Below are 22025 nucleotides of genomic sequence, written 5' to 3'. Positions count from 1 at the left end.
TTTTTTCTGTCAATTTGTGTATTTTAGTTGTTTGATATATAGATATAGATTGAGTGTTTGCAGTCATTTGTGAGTATTTTTGTTGTCATGTTATATATTTTCCATTTTTTTAAATTTTTTTTATGTATATATATATTGATATTTTTGTAGTCATCCTGGGTGTTTTTGTGTAATTTTGTGTATTTCTGTTGTTGTTTGGTGTATTATTTTATGAATTTTTTGTGTTTTTGAAGTCATTTTGTGTTTTTATTTTGGGCCGCATGTTAGTTCGAGGGCCGCAAAAACACTACCGTACAGGCTGGTTTGAGCTGTGCACACATACTGCAATTTATTTCGTTTTTTTGTGTGAATAAGGATCAACGATAGAGTGAAGATGTGTGGTTTAAAGAAAGGTGCCCTCTGTTCTGATCTGACTGGAGATGAGCTGCAGGGGAAAATCACTTCTCTGTCATATTTTCATACCACCATCTGAAGGTTAGCTGAGTAGAGAGCTGAGCCATTAACCGTTACCGTTACATCTCCCTTCATTATCCTAGCCGGCGGCTTTTCTGACAAATACATACGCGAACAAGTTTTAGCACTAATTATAAAATCTATCTTTTGTTGTTTTCTTCCTCTTCGCCAAAAGAAGGTTTGTGTGGTGACACTTTTAGCTTGGGTTGGTCATTCCTTCCTCAAACTAACCGCCAAATCTCCGCTTTGACAGATTTTGGCAGTTATCTGGATCGGTGGTCCTGATCATTGTACCATTACATGTGTCAAACTCAAGGCCCAGGGGCCAAATCCTGCTCTTTAGAACATCTAATTCGGCCCGCAGCAGAAAGCAAAAAAAGTCAGAGAAACCATGAATCATTGTGTAAATGACCAACTACTACAAAATAATACACAAATTCCACAAAACTCTACGATATTTGCAGGACTCACATTTTCCCGTGCTTATATCACATGATGGCAGTCATTTTTAATCTCAAATTGTTAAAGGAACTCTCAATCTTTTCCAAATTCTGCAAATTTCTTGAAATTATTCCACAAAATTTCCCCAAATTACATAAAAATTGGCCACAAAATCAAATAAATTCAAAGTGAAGATCCTGCAGGGACTGATATCTGTCATCTATTGCTTTGATATTATCAGTGCTTTACATATTTTATAATTTATACTTAAATTACTTATTTTTCCACCTAAAATCAGCGACCCACTTGGGATAGATTACTCCATATTTGGTTAAAATGGGTTTGACACCCCTGCTTTAAAGGCTCTGAAGAAATGTCTGTCCTCATTATTTACATACAAAAGGTTCAAATGTAGGGGCACCCACATTCTTTTTTTAAATTGCGAAGAAAATGCGCAATTTGGATCCAATCTGGGTGAAACTACATGAGGTAATTGAGCAACCAACCCGACATAACTGAGTCAAAATTAGAGATAGAGATCTCAAAATCCATAAAGTACTTTTGTCGTTATCCTGCTAACAGACAAACAAATAAATAAATGCCATTGAAAATATGACCTTTTTGGCGGAGGTAATGATTATGATTGAATGTAGTTATTTAATTTATTAATTTTATCGAATGCAGCTTGTAAAAACAACACATGGTTATACTTAACCTGCCAAAACCTTGTTTGGAATGGACAACAACTCACATTATCCAGAATAACCAGCAGCCCCAGTTCAGTGAGTACATTGTGGACTGGAGGACCCTGTCTTTTTAGCATGCTGGTCTGGATGAAGTCATCCATATTCTTTATGTAAGCTGCGCATATTGGATAATGAGGGAAAATGTGGTTGATGTGCATAAGTGTTACCCTGTCAGGTATAACTAGTGTAAAGGTCAGAAAATCTCCATAAGAATAAAGGCAATTAAAATTAATCCATCGACAGTTCTTTTTGTCTCCATGTGATGAACATGAACCCAAGTATACGTGCCTGATATCCAACCCATATTCATCGAAAATCCTATTATTATGCATGGAATAGCTGTAATGACACTATTTGTTCAAACACAAGATGGTAAATGGCTTCCTTTCTATTGTCTGAAAGGTACGACACACACACACACACACACACACACACACACACACACACACACACACACACACACACACACACACAAGGTAAGAAGAGAATACATCACGACAACAAAAACAGACAAAAAAAACATCATGAATCCACAAAATGACAACAAAAGCATACAAAATGAGGTGATAATACAGACATATTAATGTTCAGATGAGTTATTATTCTAAATGCTGACACGAATGTTCATAATGTGGCCCTCAGACTGGATAAATCCCAGTTTTTTGCCTCCGTTGTGATAAAAGCTGCCCATCTCTATAGGTTGTTTTTTACACTGTAGAAAAAGCCACTTGGGTCAACTACAACACTATTTATCTGTTTATAAATAACGCAATCTTTATAATTTATTAAACTTCTGTATGCAATTATGAAAAGTATATTTTAAGATTTTTTTTAAACATTACTCAGTAAATAGAGATGTAATTTTCAGCATTTTCAATGACGTTAGAACCCTATTAAAGTTGGTTTGCTGCAGTGTAAATAATATCCCTGCTGAGAATTTGCTCCAGCACAATGATTGTCAGCATTGCAGTGTGCAGATGTTCCAGAGTGATGGACAGTGTCACTGAAACCGGTGCTTATCTCAAACATCTCACAGGAAAATGTGCCCTGACCGAGCACGACTATTCGATCTAAGGTACTGCACCGACAAACAAAGCTCTCCTTCCCACCAGTGTGTTCAGGGTGTCAGGACTCATTAGGAGTGATGAAATATGATGGGAACGTGTGCTGAGAGAGCACTTCTTTTACACCACGTTGTCTTTAAAACAGAGTCTCAGGCATTTTCTCTGATGAGCCCTGTGATCCATCATCGTTTCCATTGAAAGGCTCAAAGATACTGTAAGCTATACGTGCCAAATGTGCTGAACTGCATGCAGCACTGACTCACCACGATGCATTTTGTGTGATTAAAGTTTGTCGATTCACAACTAAATGGTTCTATCAGGTTGTATCAACACCTGGTAATCACTCGTTTAGACAAAAACTGTCTAATGTGACATGTCTAAACCAGAGGTGTACTTCTATTATGTATACATAAAATACAAAATATGCAAGAAACCAACCATATCCAAGCAATATGTAATAAATATCAGTCCCAACAGGGTCTTCACTTTAAATTTACTAGATTTTGTGACCAATTTATATTTAATTAAGGGACATAGTTTGCCATAATTTGAGGCAAATTGAAGGATTTTGTAAGGATTTTGAATTTTTTTTAACAGTTTAATATTAAAAATGACTGCAATCATGCGGCATAAGCACAGGGAAAACTGTGAGCCCCTGCAAATATTGTTGAATTTAATTTATACAATGATTCTTGTTTTCTGTCATTTTTATTTTCTCCTGTGGGCCAAACTGATTGCTCCAATGGGCTGGATTTGGCCCCCGGGCCATGAGTTTGACACAGGTGGTCTAAAACGCTTTACATTCACTACAATCCACGTCTAATATGGAAGCATTTGTAATCATAACACTGTTGGTTATATTAACCTGTACACTTATCCTGATCATGGCGACAGGTTGCTGGAGCATAGCTCAGTTTATGAAAAAAAAAAAATTATTAATTTTTTTTTTTTTAAATTACTCAGTTTACTTATTCTGAAGGGCAGGATTTAGGGTTTATATTTGTAAAGTAAAACACCCTAAACTAGGAGTGTCAAGCTAATTTTAGTTCAGGGGCCAAATATGGAAACGTTTGATCACATGTACGCTGCAAATTATAGGCGGGAAAATGAGCAAGTTATGGATTATTGTGCCCTAATTTGCACTTCTATATATAATACAGTATTAGGCACCAACAATATCCAAGCAATAAGTGATAAGTATAAGTCCCTGCAGGATATTCGCTTCAATTTTCTTGATTTATGACCAATTTTTATATAATTCAGGGAATTATTTAGGATAACAGTTGATAGAAGCTATTGCTGATATGTTTTTAGAAAAGTTGTATAAAAAAAGATTTCTCTTCAGCTACAGATTCATTTCTTCGTTGATTAAAAAACTGAGCAGAAAATGTCTGTTTTGGGGTTTAAGAAGTTTGAATGCACTGCTGTTTACCATACTTATATTTTCCACTTTAAATATGTCTACACAACCTATTCCAGGGGTGGACTGGCCATCTGGCATACCGGGAGTTGACCCGAAGTAGGCCAGTCCAATCTGCAACATTTTTTTTATTTTGACAAGCGAGTGGGGGCAGACATGGTAACAGGTATAGCCTAAAATGGTCCAAAAGTGGCAAAAACGTGGCAAGAAAAGAGTGAAAAGTGACCAAAATAGTCAAAAGCAGTCGAGAGTGGTCAAAAAATGGGAAAATAAAAAGGAACCAGGTGGTATGTAATGGCAAAGGGTAGCTTAAATGAGCAAAATGTGGCAAACATAAGTGAAAAAGGGCAAAAGTGTGGAACAAAAAGAGGCAAAATGTTGTGAAAAAAGGAAACAAGTGGTATTTATTGGGCAAAAGTTAGCTTATTTGGATGAAAATTGGCCAAAAAAATGAAAGAAAGGACAAAAATTTAAAAAAATTGACAAGAAATAAGAAAAAGGGGATATTTATTGGCAAAAATCCAAATAAAGAAAAAGGAGTTAAAAGTTCCCCCATTCTAAGGTTTTCTGCGGGAATAATGATTAAAATTGATATGTAAAAGAGTAGAGTATCTTTATTTATCCCGCATTGGGGAAATTTACTGTCATGGCAGCTCACATCAGATAAAGTGCAATAATAGAAAAAAGACAACAGTCTATCCTACCTCACAGACACGACTTTTATGATAAACATGGATATTTTCTACTCTAAGGTCCATAAAATAACATGTGGTGTGCCTCAGGGATGAATTTTAGACCATGTTTTATTCATTTTATACGATCCCTCTTGGTGATGTCATCAGGATGCACGGAGTGAACTTCCACACTTACGCTGATGATACACAGCTGTATATCTCTGTGTCTCCTGATGACACCAGTCCAATGGATGCTCTTTTTAACTGTATTTTAGATATCAAATCCTGGATGGCAGATAACTTTCTCCAGCTCAGTCAGGACAAAACAGAAGTTTTAGTTCTCAGTCCTGAGGCCCAGAAAGAGAAACTTTTACTTAAACTTCAAACAGCATCTTTGATTCCCTCCATACAAGTTAAAAACCTGGGTGTTATTTTAGACTGTAATTAATATAATTGTGATAATCCCTTATGTGTTTTACATGGAAAAGAAACAAAGGAAAACTGTGAATTCTATGAATATATCTATACCGTACAAAAAGAAAAAACCTCATCAACCTCTCCTGGTAAAAATAAAAATAAACCTAAGCTTGACTCTCAGCAGCATCCTTTAATCAACCATTAACTCTCTGTTGCCCTCTTTTATTCTTTTGTATTGATCTTTGCTTTGGGGCTGCCTCAGCTGACAAGCAGCAGGAATCTATCTCTGCTCTGGTAAGTGTCCAGTTGAGATTCATCGAGACACGCCTTCGATTTTTCTACATAATCTCCATCCATTTATATTTATATATATATATATTCAGTCATTCGTCTAAGGCTGGTCCTCTTTAAGGTGTCCTCTTCATCAGGCTTGTAGCGATTTTATCTAAGGAGGATGTTATGTAGCTAATACTTTGCTACTGTTATCACAATGGGGGCCACAAAAATGTGATTGTCTGATCCAAGGGCCACATTATCAACATTAATGCCAGTATTAAGAATAACGACCAATCAGAGCATTAACACAAGAAAGAACAATGGGGTTTTTTTTTCATTGTTTGTTCTCTTTTTGTGTATTTTTTTCTGAGTTTTTGGAGTCATTTTGTGTATTTATCTGTCATTTTGGGAATTTCTACTGGCATTTTGTGTATTTTATGTGTCACATATGTGTTTTTGTTATTTCTGTGTGTTATGTTTGCCTTTTGTTTATTGTCAATCTGTCTTTTTGGATTTTTTCAGTATTTTTCTTGTTTCTTTGGGTATTTCGTTCTGTCATTTTGTGTCTTTGTTCGCGTTGTTCGTATTTTTGGTGTCATTTTGTATATGTGTTGTTGGTTTTTTAATTTAGGTGGTTGTTTAGTGTGTCTGATGTCCTTTTTTGTGTATTTTTGGAATCTTTTTGTATTTTTGTTGACATTCTGTGTATTTTGTGTATTATATTGGGCTTCATATTACTTCCAATTTCTTGAATTACAATTTTTGATAGATTTGTCTTGGGGGCCGCACAGTTTTGTTTTAAGCTATGTTGTCCTTGTTACATGTCGGGATGCATTTTGTAATATGTACACAACCACATTTACAGGCAAATACCATTGAGATCAAAATCAATAATTCATGATACACTTTTGGCAAGTAAAAAAAACAGCATTAAATTAGTGTTCTTGCATCTGCTTTAAAAAAGATGGTTGCTTTTTATTCTTTTGATGTCTAGCATAAAAAAAACTCTTTCCCTCGCATCGGAGAATTTTTTTGACTCTCAGAGGCTGTTGATGCTGTAACCTGCTGGCACATCTTAAAAAGAAAGCTCTTAATGTTTCTCTCTTTTGATATAAACTCCACTTTTAAACCCCAGTTGTAAATCTCTATAGAGATTATGTGCAGGATTAAGAAGGATCTTCCAAATAACTCAAATTACTTCAAAGGACCTCAAGTCTCTCTATTCCAATACCTTATAGCAGTGTGAGAAAAACATAGATTTATCCAATTCATTGTGTGATAATTAGTCAAAGATTGAATTAATTTTACAGCAATTATTTTGGTAAAATACCATCAGTGCAATTCAGAAGAATTGTAGGCGAGGAAATGAGATACTCCTTAATGACAGTAGGTGGCAGTAAGTAACACTACACGTAAAATTATGTAAAAATGTACATGTGTTTTTTGTGGTGAATGCAAAGGAATGAAAGATGGAAAAACGTTGCCCATAACAAGGTAACATCTCACAATTTCATGGCGAAACGTGACACTTTTTGTGTTTTCTTCTTCTCTCTTTAACTTTCAAACTAACGTGTTTCAATGGGAAGTTTCTTTTCTTTTTTCTTTTTCGTGCAATTCCATCTTATTACAATATTTCATCCAGGGTTTGGGTTTAGGTTAAAGGTAATGGTTAAGGTGATAAATCCCAATGACATACATCAGGTCATGCAAAGAATTTATGTCACACAGTGGGGAAAAAACTTGTGAAAATTGTCTTGCCATGCACGTAAAATTACACAAAGTCATTTGCTTGGCAGTTTTGCAAACTCTGTGAGACTGTAGAGCTCTTGGCGGACATCATCACTGTAGAGTTTACTGTAGAGCTAGGACTGATGACATCATCACTGAGTCCGTCTACTCAGGAGGTGGGGTGTGGAGGGTGGGGCGTCCAAACAAATCTGACGTTGCACACCATTGAACCAAGCAGCAGCAGCAGCCTTGTTGAAAGTCTCAGCTATGTCTGTCCCTGAACCACAGAGATGTTTGAGCCACAGACAGACTTACACACAGAGGTTTCTCGTTTTATAGATATATAGATAGATAGATAGATTACATCATTGTACTGTCAACTTTACTATGTTTAAATGCAAATATGTCAGAAAGATGCGGCCATTTGATTGTTGTCTGCTCATTTCATGTTTCAAGTTTCACAATGTCCGTTGATTATTTTAAAACAAAAACTAATCATTTACTCGGTAATGGTTGGGTGTAGAAATGACTTTACTTCTTTTAAAACGTACTTAAGTACAAGTAAAATTACTGATTCATAAAAGCAACTCAATTACAGTAACGTAAGTACTTGTAATTCGTTACTTTCACCTCTGGCTAAATGTTGTAGTTGGACAAAGGGGGGCTAATTGGATTCAGAAATAAGAGAACAAAAGTTTCAGAACCACTGATATAACAGACGTGTTAATCCTGATAGGATCTGAGTGGAATGTTGTCTTGTGACTTCTGACACACACACACAAGCACGCACACAGTGTAATATCCGGGGGGCGTGTCCTGAGTGCAGGGGGCGTGTCTGCTTCCCACTCTCCATCCTACCAGGAAGAGGCTGGAGTGAAGCAGAGCCTCGGAGGAGCCACGCACTGCGGAGGAAAAGCACGAGAGTCATGTCAGCTCCGTCACGCACCGAAGGACCCGGGGCACCGTAGCTCTCACTCTACCCGCTCTGTGACACTTCTGTGCCCGACTGAAGCCTTCGTGCCTCCCCTGCCTGGACTGTGGTGTGCTCCATCCCTGCCCCACTTCTTCTTCTTCCTCCTGTCCCGTTGTGACCCAGCATGGACAAGCCGCTGTGCACTCCGCATCCCGGGACCAACAGATCCAACTCGTCATGCTCGGAGCTCCGCGGCGGCAGCTCCAGGAAGGCCAGCGGGAGGAGCGGCTCCCACAGCCCGGGGTCGGGCTCTCTGGGCAGCGGCCGCGGGGCAGCGACTGTGCAGCAGACACGGAGGAGGCATCTGGAGGGAGTCCTGTGTAAATACACCAACCTGATCCAGGGCTGGCAAAACAGGTAACACTAACACATCAATGACTCCTCGTTGTTTTCTGACTAGTCCAGTCCACGTTGCACTTTTACCCCCCACGTCATGGTGAGGGGAGGGGGTGTGTGGGTTTAAACTGAAGGCTGCTGCTGCAAAGCTCTCCCTCGCCATAAATCTGAGCTCTCCATTCACAGAAAGCTCTCATTTCTTTTTTTTTTTTTTTTTTTACTTCTTCCTGTGAACACTAACATCTGAATGAAGTCCTTCTGATGCTGCTGAACAAGGTTTTCCTGGGATTACAGGAGTCGTAAAGGTCTTTTTGCAGTATAAAAATATGAACTGTTGTGAAAAAAATCTTATTAGCATGGTCATTTCCTCATTGTGTTGTTTATTTTGGTTTATTATACAGTTCAAAAGTGTGCGATATTCTGTCATAGAAACCACATTGAGCAACATCTATACATTATATCCCAGAGATGGGCAACTTCTCTCTGAACATTGACACAGAAAAAGATCAAAGGATTTGTGTGTATTTGCTGTCATTTTGTGTGTTTTGTTGTATTTATTTATTTATTTTTTTGTTGTCAGCTTGTGTTTTTGGGGTAATTTTGTTGTAATTATATATATTTGTCAGTTGTGCAATTTTGCCTGCGGTGCACAAGAGTGGAGATAATATATTTTTCTTTTTACAGAATGCAGTGGGACAAACTCAGCACAGTCTATTTTCAGCAGAAACTGTAAATCAACCAGTGGGGTATTCCAGAAAGCGGGTTATGTTGAAACTCTAAGTATGTTTGTGCTCAAATGAGGGAAACTCTTGAGTATTTTTAATTCATGAAAGCGAGGTAAGTTGAAAGTTCTATCATGAGTATGTCACCATGGTAATATTCTCATTAAACTGAACCTGCTCGCTGGCAGGTTTTGTCTAAGAAACCCTGGGTTTCTACCTGGCTCCGCCCACATGAACATCGCTTTTCAAGGAGCACTTTAATTTACCTTGACACTCTTCTCTGACCACACATTTGTAACATCAAACACTACAGATGTGTGCTGCGCTCACATTGTTACAAATGTTGTGTGCCGTTTTTACGTTTTTTTGCAAACTGTAGTTTTCTTTACAACATTGTGGATGAAGAGCATTTAGTGAATGTATGGAGAGCAATCAGAAAGTTTGATCTGCATTGAAGCGGCTACTGACGTCTGTAGTAAAATCCCCTGTATACAAACTTGTGGCAAATGCCAATTAGTGCTGAACAATTTTTGAAAAATAATCTAATTGCGATATTTTTTTCCTCAATACTGCGATTGCGATTTAATATGCGATTACTTTTTCAAGGGCCTCTTGTCATGTATAGCCATAGCCCTCGCTATGCAGCAGCCCCGGCTCTGCAGGCACATTCTATTCATATTGTTCCCCTGGCGTCAATGGAGCGATGAAGTGATGAAGTGACCAAAAAGCGAGACAATGTTCAAGCGACTCATCACAGGCAATTTAACCGACTATAATTGCTGAAGTGGCATTCTGTGTGAATGCACCTTTAAAACAGGCTCATACTCCACAAACACCTGCCTATGTCACTCATCGGGGTGAATAAATCACTCTTCCGGGTGGTTGCCATGGTAGTTCGTGTTATCTTTTCTCAATTTATGATGGCTGTTTATCGCGTTTGTGCACGTAAATAACGAGGTTTACATACTCATACCCAGAGTTTCCCATCGCAGGGTATGTTGACCCAGAGTTTATGGATAGACTCAGAGTTTTGTTGAACCTTCTTTCTGGAATACACCCCAGGAATGAGAAAAGGGGGGCTACATTATCAAAATTATATTCTGCTTTTAGAATAATGACCAATCTGTACGTTAATACAGGAAAGATCTAAAATGTTTGTGTACTTTTCTGTCGTTTTGTGTATTTTCAGAGTTTTTGGTTGTCATTTTCATATGTTTTCATAGTTTGTTTATGTATTGGGTTGTGTTGTCACATTGTTTCGTTACAAAAACACATTCAAAAAATAAAGTAATGTCATATATTTTACACAAATAAAAAGAACCACTTAACAGAGACAGTGACAAAAGTAAAATATCATCCATAGTTTTTTTTCTGTAGTATTCATAGGATACATTAACGCTGCACATCTTAATGCTCAATTCGGATATTTTAGAAAAATCTGATTTTTTTTGTGTCCTCATTCATATTTACACATTAAATGTTTCTTCAGTTTGAAGTATGAATGGGATGTGACCTGCATGCGCAAAAAGAGGTCGTGAGGTACGCGCAGCACACACAGTGTTTACGGAATTAAATATGGATATATGGAGGAATCTCGTCTCTGGGTGTGTGTTGCACTAATATGTATAATATACATATTTATTAGTTTTAAGAACTTACTCTAGTTTTCAATCTGTCCTCCACTGGGGTTTTCCCGCTACTACTTCTGTGACGCAGAATTATGACATTATCTCATTTTTATGGTGTACAGGTCGGATAGAATGCGACCTGGCTGTTCAGACAGCAGTCACATTGCAAAATGACCTGCAGTGTGAACATAGCCATAGTCAGTTTGTTAAACCCCTGATTAGTGCCTTGGTTGGACAGAGAATGTAACTGTTTGATGTCAAATGAACTTGAATTACAACTTTTGGGGAGATTTACTTTGGGGGCCGTATAAAATGAGACAAAGGGCCACATGCTGCCCGCGGACCGCCAGTTTTCCTTGTCTGGAAAACTGAGTTAAAGTCGAGACAATCAACATAATCAAAATAATTTATTACACCGTTTCAATCAAATTTTTGAAATAAAAAGAGTTGAATAGATTAGATCCTGACATGCATCCAGTCTGTCAAAGAGTTCCTGTTCTGTGAAGCCTTTTCGTCCTGTTAGGCTTGTGTTCTTGATATATCGTAAGTGTAAAAGGAATGATATTCATCTAATTGTGTTAATTCTGTGAATGTCTGATACTGTCCTACTGTCCTAATTATACAGAATAACAGCTGTGGTGATAACTGCGGAGCTTTAGTGCGCGACTCTCCCCTCATGCAGTATTTATGGCTTCCCCTCTCCCGCCTTGTCCTATTTACTCATCTTAGACACAAACAGAGTTTTATGAGCTCGTCTTTGATGGGATTTTATTTATTTGGCCTGAGTCACGCAGAACATGTGGTTTTGTTTGTTTTTGTATAAGATGCGCAGAAAGATGTTGTTGTTTTTTTTGTTTGACACTCCTGGAAACAAGTTCAAATGAAATGTTGAGGGTTTTTTCTTACCAACATGCTTAAATGTATCAGGCTTGAAGAGTCCCACTGTGGCTGTAGCAGTGCTGCAGAGGAGCAGCTCACTGTGTGTGTGTGTGTGTGTGTGTGTGTGTGTGTGCGCGCATCTGATAAAAAGTGACTACTTCTGCACTGCCATTAAACTGACAAGCAGATGATACACTGAACTGCATTCTGATGTGCACCAGCAGGAATACCTGCGCAGAAGTAGTTCCTTGTGATTGGAAAAATGACCACCAGGTAAAATGACCACCAGTTTAGCTCGTACACCAAGAGCTAAACCTGTCTTTGTACCAGTGCCTTTACAGTTTTGAATAGACTTAATAATCTGAACTGCTTGTTCATAACAGCACATTAAAAACACACTTCGGTCACAGGATAATTGGCACTACTCAAGAATAACCTGTAGTGGGAGATTCTGAAGGGGATTATTGGAGACATTTGTAACAAAGGCATATTTGTCACACATTCTCAACATCCAATTATCCGTTTTTTGTTTAAAAAATAGCTTTTCTGTGTCGTGCGGGGCCCGATTTTAAGAGAGAAATTAAAAAATGAAGTGAAAGCTGAAGAAAAATGATTTCTCGTCACTTAACTAGAGCTTCCGATTTCAATTGTAACCCAGTTTTTTGCAGTTTTTTATTCTAATGTTGCAGTGCGTAGAGGTAGTGTTTAGATGTTGTAGTACTTACTGTGGTAAGTCACCTTCCAGTTGTGATCACGTGTAGGAGCACTTTGTGTATGTCAGTCTGAGTGGCAGTGGGCTTGAGCACAGCCATTTCTAGCTCTGCGTGGGAGGCCATGTGTCAGTGTGTGAAGTGCAGCAATGTTGGGCTTTTCATCTGTGTGTTTGTGGAAGAAAAGTGCTGCATCGCCCATTTTTTGTGTTTTAGTATGGATATATGCAGTGAATGCCCATAGGACTCCCACTGACGCAATTTAACCATCTCATACATTTGTAGTTTCAGCTTTCATTTCTATGAACACCAGGGTGCTCAGAGCAGTGTTTTCACAGCCACAGCAAAAAACAACAACAATGTCACACTGTACTATATTAAACTATATCTATTCCACAATGCAGCCTTATTAAACAAACACAAATTAAACTTGGTCTTATTATCATTTTTTCATCACAGAATTTTGGCGTGTTTCAACTCCTTCAGCGTTTGACCGATTTTGACAATTAAGATATTAAAACGTGTCAAAAATTCAGCACAGTGGTGCTTGTACTTTTGTGATTTGTAACTTTTGTCATTTTTTTTTTAAAATAAATGATTGTGTTCAAAAATTTTCCCATTCATTTGTATTGGGAATTTTAACGTTATGGGATTTAACGGCTTCAACTTTGAACTTTAGCTATTCAGCCATTCTTCAATGGATTTTAACCATTCAAGTTTTAAAATATTCAGCTTTTTGATGGCTAATGCTAGGCAAATACTAATGCTAATGTTAGCTAATAGCATTGTTTGGTTAATGCTAGGTTAATACTAATTCTAGCTAATTCTAATATCAGGTTAACACTAGGCTAATGTTGATGTTGGGTTAATGCTCGATTATTGCTAATGTTAGGCTAGTATTAATATTAGGTAATGCTAGGTTAATGCTACCCAATGGTAATATTAAGTTAATGTTAGGCTAATGCTAGCAAATGCTAGTGCTAGCTAGTATTCATGCTAGCTAGTTATAATGCTAATGTTAATACTAATGTTAATGTTAGGGTAATGCTAATGCTAGGCTAATGCTAATTCAGTGTTCAATGACACCTGCACCTGCATCCTCACTTGCATTTTCTTCAGGAAATGGAAATATTCTAGTTGTTTTTATTGTTTATTATCTATTTCAATGAGGTGATAATATTTTTTTCACTGGTGCTTATTTTAGTAGTTTTTTGTCGGTTAGCAGGATTACGTCAAAAGTTCTTTACAAATTTTTACAACATTTTTAATAAAGATTGACCTTATGCCATGGTAGATTCCATTAAACAATGGAGGGGATCCTGATTCATATACTGAGTCTGGATCAGTTTAAAAATGGAAAAATCCCTGTCTCACATCATTGACAAAATGTCCCCAAAAATAATATTTAGGTTCATAATTGACCAAACTTTAAGAAATTGGACAAATTAAGATTAAATTCAGATTCTTCATTTCATTATAATTTTTTGAAAAAAATGTGGGGTGTGTCCATACAATTCAACCTTCTATATCATTATCAATGTGGATAGAAGGTTCTTCCAAGCCTTAAAAGTATGAATGATCATGGCGCAATGATCAGGAATTTATACAGCATAGTACTATCAGGACAAAACCTTTATTGGCCAAAATACAGTGACTGAATAATAATATCTTGTATAATCTGAAACAGTTCTTTATTGCATTTAAAAAAAATCTGTTTTTGATACAACCTCCCTTTTCCAGGAAAAGGTGGGATCTAGTTCTTTCTGTCAGCTCAGTGATTTCTGCCTATGATGCACACGCACACACACACACACACACACACACACACACACACACAAGCCCATACAGTCGAACTGCTGGCAAGAAGAACTCATTTGCCTAATGCCTCTCTGAAAGAAGTGAGAGTCCATTTCAGGATGAATAGGAAGACAGTATGTCGTCTCAAGCCAAGCAGAAGGAACTATCCGATTGGCCCAGTGTAGTTTACTTAGACATACTCTCAACATTAGTGTAACATGTCAGTACTGACAGAAAGCACTTCTTTTTTTACGCCTTCTGTTATTTTTGCAAAGGCAGACATGGTTTCAGCTGGTTTCAAAGGTGATGATGGCGAAGAGTTAAAGCTGCAGTATGTAGAATTGTGAGACTTGTATGGAATCAACCACACTCCCCTCACCCCTTCCTGCTTTGAATTCACCGGCATCCGAGTCAACTGTGGAGCTCTTTGCAACTTCTTTCTCAATAGAGACTAGTGACAAATGTGGGAACTTTATCTTGTGTTATTGGAGCGTTTTCTGATGTTTTAGGGTGCTTTCACATATACAGTAGTATGGTTGCATTTTAATTTGGTCTGATCTGCTTTCAGAGAAGGAGCAGAACAGAACAGTTTGAATTACAGTATGCTCAAAGGTCAGTATACATTTTTTTGACCAAATGACGCCAAAAACTGAAATACTGCAGCTTTTGAGGTTGACAAGAACACTATCGCCTGAGCAGAACTTGTGTGCGAGAACTGTGATTGAATGTTTGAGGTTTTATTATCACTACTGGGTAGAGATCTGCTTACTGTCTCTGGGAACAGGACCCACACTGGTTTGAAAAAACCCAACTGGCCTCTAAAGGCATGGAGTGGTGGTAAATGCCAGTGTTTTAGTTAAAATGATGGTCATGCTAGCAGCTAGCACATGTTATCTCAGTAGTTACTTGTTATGCACAAGTTAAATGGGATCTACAGCTGCTATTGTAACATTTACTTCACTTTCATGGATGTTCTCCCCTCGTGAGAACAAATTTGTCTTCCTCCAATTTGGAAAGGTTTTTGCTGTTATTGTTGTCACATTCCCACAGTGTTTATGTAGTAAGCTTTACATGTTGGCAAATGTGAGCTGTTTAGCTCCTGATTTCTGCACAAGTGTATTTTTGTCTCCGAATAAAACTCCAAATCAAAAAATCTCTCAGTAGAAGACCAAAATACCAAACAATCTTAGTATTTATATTTTACACGCTATAACTTTACAACCTAATTTATTTACAAGCTGTATTTTTGTATCACTGGAGTAAGTTTACGTATTTTTGGAGCAGTTTTATGAAATTTTAAAGTGATTTTATGTGTTTGTTGTGTTTTTAAAAAAATTTTTTTTCTGTCATTGTGTATTTTTGTGGTTGTTTTTTGTATTTTTGAAGTAATGTTATTTATTTTTGTTGTTTATTTTCCTTTTGTTTGATGTCTTTTGTGACATTTCTTCCAAATAGAGGAACAACTCTCTGTTTAGCTTCTGTTCACTTGCACTGCTGTGCTTTCTTTGATCGTCGCTGAGAGAGAAAAATAGCTTCGGTGTGGGAGTGGGAAAAACCAAGCCATTGCCTCATCTGTTGCTGCCAATTCTTACTATGGAAATAAAATAAACGAATCTGTTCCTGACCCATTTTAATGCAATGAATAATTACATTTGCGCAAGCTTTATTTTGAAAGGTGTTATGAAGGAAGTATTATACAGTACAAAGATGGCAGCCTGAGGCAGGATTTTTCCTTTTTAATCTTTTATACTTAGCTATGGTGATGTGTCAGTGTAGACTTGTTTGTTTAACTGCATGAAAACTTGCTGCGTGTGCCTATTGTCGGGGCAAAAATTGTTAGTTATGTTTATTAACATATTTACTCATAGACCTTATTCTTTTTAAGGCTTTAAGTTGAGACTTTTCATTTCTGCTGTCTCATGTTTTCTGCTCTCATCTCGAGGTCAGCTTCCCAAAACACATCTTATCCCTCAGACACGGAGGCATCACACAGTCATATGCCTACACACACTCACATAGTCACACATACACACCCAATACACATCCATTCATACACACAAACACCATACACGCACACACCTCCAACACTCACGACAATCAGGAGATACCAGAGAACTGGTTGTTTTGACCCAAAGAAGAAACTGTCTCTTTTCACCCTCTTCTATCACCTCCACCCTGTCCTCTTTATCTCCCGGGGGGAGGAGGGAGGGGGACTGAGGGGGAATATACGTGATGAGTTAGAACTGTGCCACTCGATCATCGGACGTCCGCCCGGGCGGTCACTAATTTTGTCCATCTTTGTACTCTTTTTACTTAGTTTTATAATAAACCTTTTTTATAAAATCATCAATGCCTCGCCTGGACTCCATCACTCAACCAGAGCAATAAATCATGTCTCCAAATGAGGTCAACCGCAAATTTGCCGTGACACTATGCACACTGAAATATATCAAGCTTAGAGAGAATAGATAGTTTTAGAGGTGTGTGAAAGAGATAATCTTTGTAAAATGGGACAGGCTAACTTTGACCTGAAGGGCTAACCTGAGACACCATCTCTCTAATATCTATAACCCCCTCTGTTCACTTCAAAGGTGACACAACAACAATCTACCTGAGTCAACTGATACCAGTGACCCTATTGTGGATCCAAACCACTCAGAAACCAAATAATACTTGGTAACAAGAGAAAAAATGTTGTTCTAAAACTGATATGTTTAAAATGAAAGCTGCTTTGATACTGAGGTTTGACAGGCTTTGGTTTAATTTACCTACAGACAAGTTAGAACGAACTAGACACTTCAAAACTTCAAAAACTGTTTAAAAGACAGTAATAATTCATCAGTGTTTTGAAGTGATGATATCTGCAACGTATAGATTTAGGTTTTTGACCTATGCCTGTGTGCTAATGTATTATGCATTGTTGTGTAGTCATCAAGTTGTTCAGAGAACAACATTCTCTGAGGCTTGGAAGAACGTAACAATCAATATTTAGCCATTAATACTTTTTGTTTAGCCAAGTGCTGAATACTGTATTTTTAATCTTGGCACTGAATATTAGTGGATGATTATAAATAACCTGAAATGATTGTTAGAGGTGCATATTTTACGTAGAAAAAGACAATGTAAACAACTTGAAAAGCCTTTCAGACAGTACAAGATCCACAATATGTTAAGATGTTTTTCCTAAATTGGCCAACATAATTTAAAGCTTTGTTTTTACAGACAAGAACATAGTGTAAGTCTCATAGATCAATAAATCTAAGATAATGTAATCACAATCAAATGTCAAAGTTTGAAATTGTGGCTCAAAAGTCTGTTTTTGTTTGTTTGTTGACAAATAGTCATGTGACTTGAACTTAAACTTGACCTTTGTAAATGTTTTGCACATTGCATAGAGGGATGCAAATAAGTGTTTTTACTTCATTCTTATTGTTTCTTGTTTCTTTCCTCAACAAGGAAGACGGTGATTCGTTAGACGCCATTTTTTGTTCTGCTTTAGCTATACGTGCTTCCCAAACTGGGGTATGTGTACCACTAGGGCAGGGGTCTGCGACCTTTTTTCTCAAAGGAGCCATTTTGCCTCATCTCACCTGGATTGAAGTCCTTCCAGAGCCGAAAAAATGTGCTTCTCAATGTTTTTTAGTTGATGTTTTTGTTGGGCTACTTAAAATATCTTTAATTTGATAACACATGATCATGTTGGTCAACACATATTAATTGCTATTTTCTTGCAACATATCAAGCATGCATGTTAGGCTGGCACATTGGCAGTTAATTAAATATTTCCCCACACAAATAAAATCTCTATATTCTTCCAGACTAGTCTTGGTTTAGTTATCTTTCCAGTGTTTTGCAACTTAAGGTTTTTTTTATGTATATATCTAAGTTATATTTAGGACATTTAGGAAAAGGTTGTGAGTTATAATGAGAACCAATATGTCTTCTTGTTTTTTAACGTTATAAATTTATTTTACATGCACACAGACTTTTTTTTGTCATCCATCAATACTAATTTGTGGCACAACTCTTTAAGATACACCAAAAGGTGAAGTTCGAATTCTGAAATGAGCAAAATATCAGAAATAAAGGAATAAAAAGGTCCAATTTCAAGGTTAATGTTCGACGAGACTCAAGAAACAATTTAGACGAGCCTGCAGACACAAAAAAACAACGTGTAACATGAGCTAAGGGTTCTTGCAATAAGAAATTAAGGCTAATGGGTACACGGGGCAATAAAGTTTGGGAAACACTGAGCTTTAGTATTCCTTGTGATATGACATAATTCCACGAGACATTCAACTTTGGCCATTTTCTTTGTTTTTCTGTGTAAGCCACAACTTTCAGTCCATGAAAACAACATAAATGTGTACTTCGGCAGTGATTTTTGGACACACTGGCATTAGTAGTAGATAAAATACAGGTAGGATTTAACTTTTGATTTTTTTTTTCTATCTTTTTGACTGACACTTCTCTTGGTCTTTTGTAAGAATCATCCAATGAAACAAAAGCAAGATGATCCAATTGTGCTGACGAGCCATTTTCTGCAATATGCCTTTTAATGGCTGCAGGGAATGGCAGTTAATGTGAATAAATGTGCCTGGCCAAGCTTTTTTCCCCCGTGTAATTATTGTTATGGCGATGATTCACATCAAAGGTAACGGCAGTAGCAAAGATCAGCTCTTTGTTTTAATAACACATGACGGATATAAGCTCGGCTTTGATGAAACATCAAAGTGCACAGCTTATGTGACCCCTGCTGAAAGATCTGTGGATGGATGCATGTGTTTTATTAGAAGTAACTTTCTGAAACTATGGCACGAATGGGAATGAGTCTCTGCAAAGAGACGGGATGATAAATAAAGCACAATGCTAATTCTAACATCACAGCCTCCTAGTATGGAAATCCCAAGTCTTTCCCATTATTATGATGATATGAGTATGACATGGCTCTCAGTCTTAGATAATACTTCACATTCATTATGTTTAGTCTATAGAATTAATTTGTCTACTTATTGAAACTACAACAAATATAACAGCATGTTAATACTTTATTATCCATTCAACAGATGCCGTTACGAGTAGCTGTCTCATGATATGATGAGTTATGGCAGGGGTGTAGCACCACATTTTGGGCCTTGGGTACAAACCATCTTGTTGGGCCCCTACTTTAAGTTATGTAGACTATTTTTTTTTTAGTATTCTTGCATTATAATATAAACTTTATTTTTTTCTTCACAATAACCTAATGAGTCCATATCCATTGCTTGTACTGTACTTTACTACGGAAAATTAATGCATTTTTTGGGGATAGGGATAAAATAAAATAAATAGCAAGCATGTACAAGTGTATTAACATGCATGAAAACAACCAAATGACCACTATGGGCTTGAAAAGGAAGATCCTATATTTGTACTGTGCGGTTAGTATAAGTGTATTAATCATATTGCTATATTTATTTGTTTAATAAAAGGTAAATATAGAATTGTTATAATCATGGGAACACTGGCCACCTACTTAAGACTTGGTGGCAGCAAAATGTTGTCTTCAAAATCATTTTAAAAAATAATTTTATTTCCAATTAAGATTTGACGTGCAAAAGGAATGTTCCAGCTTTTAAATGCGCAAGAGAGCACATTGTTCATTTCAACTGAAATAATATCATGCGTTTTCATTCCAATATAAATAATCTAAAAATGTTTAAAATGCATTTTTGTTATATATATATATATATATATATATATACAGTATATACTGTATAAAACCAATGTTGGGAACGTTATAGTAATTAGTTATAGTTACTCACTACTTGATCCAAAAAGTACCTCCCCCTGCCTTGGGCCCTGGGTACTCAGTACCCTTTACCCCCCAGTCCCCATGAGTGCTAAAATTCTTCTGTTTCTAATGGTTAGAATATACAGTAGTCATTCAATGACTGCTTTCAAGCTGCAACAAACAATTATTGCTGTGATTTGAGATTTCCAAGAAGACGCAATTTGAAGGTAGCAGTTTTTGTTGATCAATCCCTGTATTCCAAGAAGTTTGGAAAAAGGGGTTTCAAAATAAAAGCTAGTGAAAAACGATCGCGCTCATTATTTAATTTTATATGACTTAGTGTCAGGGACTGTTTGTTTTAGGATGACAGCTTCCTGCACTACTTCACAGTCCAAGTCTTATATTTTGTTCAATCTGCCTCAGAAGGTGAAAATCTGGGTTTGTTCAAGGTCTGTGAGCATACAGGTCAATTTCTATAAATGTATAGCACCAGGACACATGAAGCAGAATATCAAGGCCACTGGTTCTCTCCTGACTCATTCATCATGTTAAAGGTCAGTGGTTTCGCTGCAGATCAGGACTGCTCCAACAGGTCACGGGTAAAAGCCTCCATTCTGCTGACAGACCAGCGGCTGCACTACCTTTGTATACGCATACATGCAGTGAGCAAAGGGGGGGAAAGGAGAGAGTTGTGTGAAAACTGATGCAGGCAGATCATTGCCTGTGAGCGGGGATCAATTTTCAGCTTCTAGCATTCGCTGACTCCTCATTGGTTCATTAGAAAAATGCCTCCTGAGGTTGATGATGACACAGGATCGACAGAAAACTCAATTCTGTGTCACTAAACATTTAATAATCTAACAGTTCTTGCACTAATCTAACTAAACCTTTCTCTTTTTTTCATGAGTGAACCCTCACCAGGGGTCAATTACATTTTTCAGTTACAATTACCTTTTCAATTAACCATGTTCAATTACATCTCAATTCCAATTACAGTGACCAGCGTTTTCTCCAATTACAATTAAATTGCAATTGTTTTTATCCTCAGAAAGTCAATTACAATGACTTTCTCAATTACTAAAGTTCAATTACAATTAATCACAATAACTGAGCCTGAAATAAATAACCTAATAAAAGTTAACCTTTCTCTTGTGTTAGCTTTCTGTTAGCATCTCTTATGATAACAAGTCCTAAATCAGCTGTAAAAAAACACTAAAAACAAATATCTATCATTTAATTTGTTTCATATCTATTGGTAACCTTGTTAGGCTTCCTAATACATGAATATAGAAGATTTTAATATTTTAGGTGTGGGCATCTGAGCCCTTTTTTTTGTCAGTGTACCCCTAGATTTAAATTTTTTTAAAATGGTAAAATGTGGGAAAGCTTGATGTGAAACAAATTTTAATAATTAACCACATATACCGTATGCAGAACTGAACATAAACCTGTAACATGGCCCCCCCATTTCTGCGTTAACTTCTAATTGTTACAATTGACCCCAACCCTGACCTTCAGCCCAATTAATTAGTTTATTCACACTACACAGGATATGTTTAATGGTTGGTTTTGAAGTCTGTGTTATTCTATATTGAAGACGCAGTTGTTTTTAAAGGCAAGTACCACAGAACATTGTAGTGTCAATATTATTATGAGTGTCATTAAAAGCTGTGGCAGGCGAGGCACAGGTTTAATCAGTTTGTGGCCGAATAGTATTTGGTAATCAAAAGAGAAAATATCTGATTTAATTTTCTTGTCTGCTTCTGTTCGAGGTGGCTGCAATAATCTCCCCATTGGATGTTTCTTAATTAAGCTTGTTGGGTTGATGCTGGTGAAATCAGCATTAATGTGCATGAAGGGCACGTCGGCTTGTGGTGAATGATATCCTGCAGGCTTCGTTGCAACAGGAGATGAGATATTTCTGAAAGCTGCTTTTTTTTTTTTTTTTACGAGAGCTCTGTTTTGTTTCCGTCCCAACTCTCCTCCTC

General features: G+C 37.1%; 1 protein-coding gene across 3 annotated transcripts in view; it reads left to right on the top strand.

The window, feature by feature from the left end:
- The first annotated feature begins 8083 nt into the window (after nt 1-8083).
- Nucleotides 8084-22025, top strand: part of osbpl10a (oxysterol binding protein-like 10a) — an 84146-nt gene continuing 70204 nt past the window's right edge. For all 3 annotated transcript variants that reach the window (XM_028461310.1, XM_028461307.1, XM_028461308.1), the window contains exon 1: nt 8084-8549. In XM_028461310.1, coding sequence (XP_028317111.1) covers nt 8317-8549 — 233 coding nt within the window. In that variant the 5' untranslated portion in view covers nt 8084-8316. The remainder of the gene's footprint in view (nt 8550-22025) is intronic.

This window comes from Gouania willdenowi, chromosome 11 (assembly GCF_900634775.1).
Source record: "Gouania willdenowi chromosome 11, fGouWil2.1, whole genome shotgun sequence".
In the NCBI taxonomy this organism is placed as follows: domain Eukaryota; kingdom Metazoa; phylum Chordata; class Actinopteri; order Blenniiformes; family Gobiesocidae; genus Gouania; species Gouania willdenowi.
The sequence above is the reverse complement of the archived record's forward strand: the minus strand, read 5'-3'. Positions and strand labels throughout refer to the sequence as shown.